General features: G+C 42.6%; 1 protein-coding gene across 1 annotated transcript in view; it reads left to right on the forward strand.

Moving 5' to 3' along the window:
• The window catches only part of lrmda (leucine rich melanocyte differentiation associated), a 211,992-nt gene extending 207,217 nt beyond the window's left edge, over positions 1–4,775 (forward strand). Inside the window, exon 7 of the mRNA XM_085428394.1 lies at positions 4,233–4,775. Coding sequence (XP_085284520.1) covers positions 4,233–4,312 — 80 coding nt within the window. The 3' untranslated portion in view covers positions 4,313–4,775. The remainder of the gene's footprint in view (positions 1–4,232) is intronic.
• Positions 4,776–7,476: the final 2,701 nt, after the last annotated feature.

The raw sequence follows: 7,476 nt of genomic DNA on the forward strand, positions 1-7,476 counted from the left end.
TGAGGAGTTAATGTAGTAAAATTGCTGGAGATTAGCCCACTTTTCAGGCATTACCAACAGAAGACAATGACTGTTCAGGTATAATCTAAAACCACACAGATTGATGCATTTTATTATTTGCTGTACAATCATATTTCATGTATTACCGCTATCTTGCCAAGTTAATACTCTTAGGCGGCGCCTCTTCGGTATTACAATTTAATAATTACAGCATAAATCTCAAACAAAGGACTAGCTAATGCTCTCCTAAATATCCACATAAAAAAGAATGACATTCATCTCTGCAGGTTATACCAGAAAATTATCTGAAAGAAACATAAAAACATACTCTGAACTACAAAGGACAATGAAACTTGATTAGGAATACATTATTGTCTTTCTATTCAAATGTTTATTGATGACTTTTTGTTGTGTTAATCTTATGCAGCAAAAGAATAAAACACCCTTGATTACTTTGTCAGTTCTGTCTGCTGGGATTGCTTTACCCCTTTGGTTATACTGTACTTTATTATTACTAAGAAATTCTGTGTTCAACAGCAACTGTTGATGCTGTATGTGTTGATTTGGTGTTAGAGCACTGTAAACATGACGCTTGCAAAGTTAGCTTACTCACACTGTGGGAGAATGGCCCATCAAGCCCCTGTGGGGAGGACACATGCTTTGGGTAATCAGCTCGCAAAAGACCAGACTTTTCTGACGATGAACCCACACTGCAGCAATCACCAAGCAGGAGATGCAAAAAACCAATTGTGCAAGCTTTTAATAAAGACAAGAGGGTTTGCGTCTAACTTGGGGCTGTGTGACATACAGTATGTAGTATAAAGGGCTGATTGTTGCTCCACCAGGGCATGATGGAAACGTTAGCCTCCCCGTCACTTTGTTAATCTGTCACTTTAATGGCTGCTCCCACCGTTCTCCCCGTGTGCTCGAGATGAAAGGGGGTATGAGTTTGTGATAATGTGTACATGGTTGAGAGTGTGGGTGTTGATTCGAGTGTGCTCATCCATGTCTCAGGGTACACAGAGGATATTGTACACTAGCACGTTTGGCACTGTAACACTTTTTATTAAGTATCAGTTCATCAGGCAGAGCCCCACCGGCGTGACTGTGGCCTCAGAGGGCATTATGTAAGACCAAGTTTGGCTTAGTTATTCCCTTTCCTGTCTCCAGCCACCCCATCTTTCTCCTGGTTTCTCTTGTAATAAGAGCAAACACTTGCTGTGAAGGGAATGCAGTGAACTGGAATGTGTTTATGCACCAAACACACCGCTTAATGTAGTGCTGAAATGTAGAGCTTTCAACGTTCATGCACTTTTTCACCCACTGGGAGACGGACCTCTTGCCTGTTCTTTGTTCTTCCCTTTTTTCCTTAATTTAAACTCCCACTTCTCCTATGATCGCACACAAGTGTATATATTAGCGCTGTTGTGGAGTTACAGGTCACACATTTTCCAGCGCTTTCTGATTGGTACTGGAGAATCACAGAATGTGGTCCCTCCAATCCTTCTCAGTCCCCACAGGCTAGTGACGAGCTCAGCGGAGTGTGAAGGTTCGAGGGGCCTTTGGCTTTAGTTCCTTCATCTGTGAAGGTTATCTCTGAAAGGCTTTGGTTGCAACCTACAAATATATCCCCTCTAGGTAAGCTCTTATTGGGAGCCTTGGTTCTGGTCATTTCTCCCCATCGCCCTACTCCTGGAGAGTGCGAGCTATCTCGCTGGGTAAGCTGTGAATATGTGAAAGGCCCCGGTACCCATGTGATCAGAGCACTGTGAGACACCCCGATTCCAGTGGTGTCAAGCCCACTCTCCAGCCGTGGCACCTATATCCCCAGGCAAATCACGGCAGCTGGAATTCATCCCCCCCACCCCAGCCTCCTGACTGTCAGAGAAGCACATGCACACACACGTACAAACACACGTGTGTATGTACCCCCCGTACACCGGGGGAGCAGGCAGGCACGGAGCTGGTCCTGGATTTTATCGGAGGTGACAGCTTCTCACACTTCAGTGTTTGGATCACCTCAAGTAGCTGGGCTATGAGGGGAAATGAGCACTGCTCCACTACAAAGTCCAGATTTAGATTGACTGAGCTTGTCCTCGGGCCTGTGGGCTTCTGCTGCTGCTGTACAGCTCCGCCGCCTGACAGAACACCCACTACTGCTGCCAGGGACTGTGTGTGTGTGTGTGTGTGTGTGTGTGTGTGTGTGTGTGTGTGTGTGTGTGTGTGTGTGTGTCTGTCTCCGTGCTCTATATGTGTGCATATGTGTGTGTCACTCGGTAGAGCCTACTTTGAAGAGTCGGAGAGAGTGGGGGAAAGAGAGCGATGTGTCAGGTTTGGTTAGAATTGAGGGTGGCATCAGAATATGCTTGGCACTAATATGGCACCAGTATCTCTGTCCCCGTCTCTGCTTTCTGTCACTTAGTTGCCATTCTCTCCTCGCCCTTGACAATGTCTCTTTGGATTATGTGATTGGACTTACCACTTGGAGCACCCCTCATCCCTCTGCGACACTGCCTCTCCAATGAGTCTCTCCTTTTCTGCCTTGCATCTGGCCTGCCCCTCCCTCCTCCCGTAATGCACTTGATGTCTATTTAGAAAAAAAAATGGTGAAAGCTTTATCTGTTCTCCTGTCAGATGATCATTGACAGCGCTAATGCCACTTGTCCTTGCCTCATTTGGCGAGAGGTGACACCTAGGTACAGCCCGCCACATTCATCAAGTGGCAGTGGAAGCGATGTGACATCAACGTCTGCAAACCAAATACGGAGCTCGGGGCAGCTCTCTGCATGGACAGCACCGCCTCGCAATAAAGCAAGAAAAGCACTGCAGACCATCATCCCCCTTTGATGTGGCTTTAATTTTAATACTTGGTTTTACTGATTTTCCTGATTGTTATTCCGGTAGATTACGTTTCTCTCCGTTTTTTTTTTTTTTTTTAAATAGCTAATATCTAAATTAACTGTTTTAATAATATAGAATAGACAGATATATGTATAGGTATATATGTAAACCTCTTTGATAAAGTAATTCTGCCTATCTTCTATGAAATAATAGCACAGAAGTTCAGCTTGTTTTGACTAGTACTGTAGTTCCATCCACAAGAACTGCTGATTAAGTATAAATATGATACCTTAATGAAAAGTAATATATGCACATAAATGCGGTGAAAAGCAGGATGTCCTCTTATTTGGAAGACCCATGTAAAGAATATTTGGAAATGTTTCACATTTTATGCCAGAAAGTTTAATTTGTAATGAAAATAATCATTAAATCCTGCAGTTAATTTAATCCATAATTAGTAAAGTAACCTTAGGATAAAGTAAATAATCTTGTGTCTGCATTGAGTTATTTAAATACGTTCCTGTAATGCAGTAAATACACCTTCCTGATTAAACTTGCATGCTGCATCTATTGGAAGCAAATGCAAATATTCAGGTCTCTCTCTGAAACTGCCTCTTTCACCCGCCTGCAAGAAGCAGAGACGCACACCCAGTTCAGTCCTGCCATTTAAAACTGCACGACTACAGTAAACAAAACAGTTTTGTGTACTTTCAGTGTTTCCCATTTAGAAACTCAGCCAGGCTTATTTTGTGTGTCTTTAAAGTCAAACAGATAAACTGAATTTATTACCTAGATTTTGAAGATGCCTTCAATAATATTAATACATCTGCATAGTTTCATGATATTTCAAAGTAGAATGGGAGGCAGAGCCTTCAGCTTTCAGGCCCCTTTTCTGCGGAACCAGCTCCTAGTTTGGATTCAGCAGAACCCCTGGTTCTGCCAGAGGTTTCTTCATGTTTAAAGGGAGTTTTTCCTTCCCACTGTTGCCAAGTGCTCGTTCAGATGGGATCGTTTTATAGTTAGGGTTTTCGTGCACCTTGAGGTGACTGCTTTGTGATTTGGTGCAATATAAATCAAATTGAATTGAATTAAATGTAATTAAAAATGAACTTACAAGTTTGCTATTTCTTGGTTTCCTGTCATTCTTATAAACAAACCACATCAGAGACGTGCTCTGAGGGTCTTGCCAACAGGTTGAAAGCTGCTGTTGTTAATCTGCGAATGACACTGCAAATGCACTGCAGTTATTATACTACAACCTAGAAACTGCTGATTGTTTAGTTTTGACACTAAAATGTTTACGGAAATGCAGTCCAGTTAGAAATTTCAATGTGAAAAGTATATACAGGTACTAAAGCAAACTGACTGAACTCTCCTCTTTCTGTTTTTAGGAGTGTTCGCCAAGTGTCACTACATCTACTATGGCAAGCACTCAGAGGGCAACAGATTCATCAGAAACGATCAGCTCTGATGGACAGCCGCTCAACCGTAGACTAAGAGACGGACATGGAAGGCAGCAGATGCTAACAGAAGGACGGGAGGATCAAGTCAGTCTTATTTATTGAATCCAGTGGTGATATTTGGTTCACCTAATCACCTGATCTGGAAAAGAAAAGATTTAAATTCCTTGAATATATGTTCCTATATAAAAGGAAGGTTTCCTTGTTTTTAAAGATCATATTGCAGCCCCATAGTTAGAGCCTCTTTTGCTTCTGCTTCCCTGCATGCAGCTCAGCCGGAGATGACACTCTGAATGACATGATTGCCTCTAAGCATTTGCAACTGCAAAACTCGAGACTCAAAACACAAACACAAGAGCACAAGCCTCTCTCTCTCTCTCACACACACACACACACACACACACACACACACACACACACACACACACACACACACACACACACACAGAGTCAGTGACAAACATACCCAGCCAATTGCGTCCTCTTCCTTGACAGCCATGATGGATCACTTGTCCACTACCACCACTAATCAAGGGTGAAGAGGTTATGGTCACACACCTGGGGCCTGACACGGACTCATCTCTTTCACCGTGTGTATCATTCGCTTACACACACTCACATCTTCTTTAAAACATTAAGACAAGGCTTTGACAGAACAGCGTTTCTACAGCTTCATTAAACATTGCTGTGATTTGCAGTCGACACCCAAGGCATGATCAGTGTGTCTTGTTTAGTTTGAGGCAGAATTTTATTTTTTTTCAGGGGAGTAGGGTTTTTTGTGCTCATGTGATTTTTATTTGGTTATTTTTATCTTTTGGAACTTTTGGTGTCTAAAAAAGAGAAAATTTCTTCTTGAAAGTCGAAAATCGGATAACTGAGAAGATTCGGTGAGTTTCTTCTACAGTGTGCACATTTTTTTTTGTTTGAAGCAAAAGAAGCCAAACGAAATGCAGCTTAATCATAAAAATAAAACATTCCAGCACCAGCTTTAATTTCTCTTTCCAGGTTCATGTCTGAAATGTTGCTCTCTTTTATTGCTTTACAATTTTCAGAATATCCAAGCCAATGTAATAACCAGTGTTGCTGCATGAGAAATGTTTACATTTTGTTATTCTCTTTATAATTGTTGTGGCTTACCATTGTTGTATTGATCCGTTTAATGCCCTCTCACAGCAGCAGGTCAAATTTCTGAGGCAACAAATTGAAATTTTAATGTAAAGGATGTGATAAATCTGATCTGATGTGAAATTGTATTAACAGGATTTAATTAAATGGGTTGAACTAACACATGTCTCTTGTCAATTTGATGTGGAGTTTAAGGTACTATGATGCTTTCGCATTTAGTTCCCTCTGCCGGCACTTTAAACTGTTTCCTAATGAGGAACTGTCCATCACATAGATATTTTTTTCCTGCATAAAGCTTATTAAAGATGTCAGTGACTGACAAAACTCATCTGTCATCAAATCATAAGGCTTGATTACTTACACTTTAGAAGTGATGGAGGTGAATAAACCACAGTGATGAGATAGAGGCTTTATTTATTTGGGACTTGAAAGAAACCATGTTGAGCTTCAGTACAGTGTGTCACTCATCCACAAACGGATGAAGAAAAGGTCAGAGATAGCCTGATGCAATGTTTGTTCACTGTGTCTCTTTCAGTTCGTCTCATATTTCTATTAGCTTAAACATTTGCACTAGTATACAATTGTGTGTGTGTGTGTGTGTGTGTGTGTGTGTGTGTGTGTGTGTGTGTGTGTGTGTGTGTGTGTGTGTGTGTGTGTGTGTGTGTCTGCTTGCTCGTTCACTTCACAACTTTCAACAGGACTGTGTGACCATATTCCAGATGACATGCCGTTCAGGAGCCTGGTCACTAGTGCTGGCGTTTCAAAATGACAAGGTTTATTTGTCTGTGTTTTGATATGTTCAGAGAGGAAACTGGGGCTGACAGCCGGAGGAGGCAGGAAGAGGGGAGCCACAACAAGTTCCCCCCGCACGACACAAAATGTCATCCTTCCCCTGGCTGCGGCGCACGCCCAGCCATCCTGCTGAAAAGAGCAGACATTTAAAACTTTGTGACATGTGTCACAGGCACTGCCATTGAGCCAGTGCCACTGACGGAGCTGGAATTGACAGGCCCCGAGCCACCGGAGCTGGCTGGGGGACACACCGAGTTTGGTGCGTGTCACTTCCCATCCTCGTCAGGGATGCATCCCGAGCTGCCACACCAACACAAACTGCATTATGGGGTGGGCAGGGAGTGCCAGATTGGGTTGACATATGCTTGACGTGTGCCTTTGTGCATGCGGTGGGATGAATGGGATGCTTGGCATCACGGACAGTAGATTAATTAAGGTATGAGGCACAGATCTACCTGTAGGCGGTGTCCTCCTTGACCCTCGGCTCTGTCACTGAGGCTGCTCCTTGGGAACTTCTTGGCTGAACAAATGGCACGCCACTTCATCACAGCAGATCAGTGACATTCTGCTATAGTGGCCCTGCAGGCTCCTCTACTAGCCGCAGTGTGCATGTGTGTGTCTGTGCGTAGGCACACGCATAGGAAGTGTAACTCTGAATGTGCATATTTTTATGTGAATCCATATCTGCGTGAGCATCATCTGGGTCTTTGTGCACAGTTTGCGTAGACAATTTTTGCTGTTTTTGTACTAGAAAGGAAACGTTACACAATGAAACCTTAATACTAACAATACGGCACGTGCATTTTGTAAAAAAATAAAATAAAACTTGATTTGGGCCTATTATAAGTATTCCAAGTAACTGCTCTTTTTGCTTGAGTTTTGATGTGCTCTTAATAGCCACAAATACAGATGACGATGTGATAGCTCTTCCTGTATCCTTATTTAATATGAGAAAGTTTAATTTAAGTTCATCCTTTTGCACAGTCTTCAATAATACTGTACATACTTTCACAGCAACTGTTGCACAATATTGGAAGGCTTTCAGACTGTAGGTATATTAAAATGTATTTGCATATTGTATGAGCTCAGATTTTTCCTACATTGTTGGCACAGCGCAATTCTCCTCCCCAAAGGCACACGAGTGTGTGACTTGCTGTCAAGAAAACTAAGGACCAATCGCCCCATCACTAGATATCAGCTCACAGCCTGATGACTGATTGGCATGAGCTAATGCAAATTTACAAGGAGGCGGAGAAAG

Source organism: Rhamphochromis longiceps, linkage group LG13 (genome assembly GCF_057381845.1).
Source record: "Rhamphochromis longiceps isolate RC_006_pf linkage group LG13, R_longiceps_female_GT1.1, whole genome shotgun sequence".
In the NCBI taxonomy this organism is placed as follows: domain Eukaryota; kingdom Metazoa; phylum Chordata; class Actinopteri; order Cichliformes; family Cichlidae; genus Rhamphochromis; species Rhamphochromis longiceps.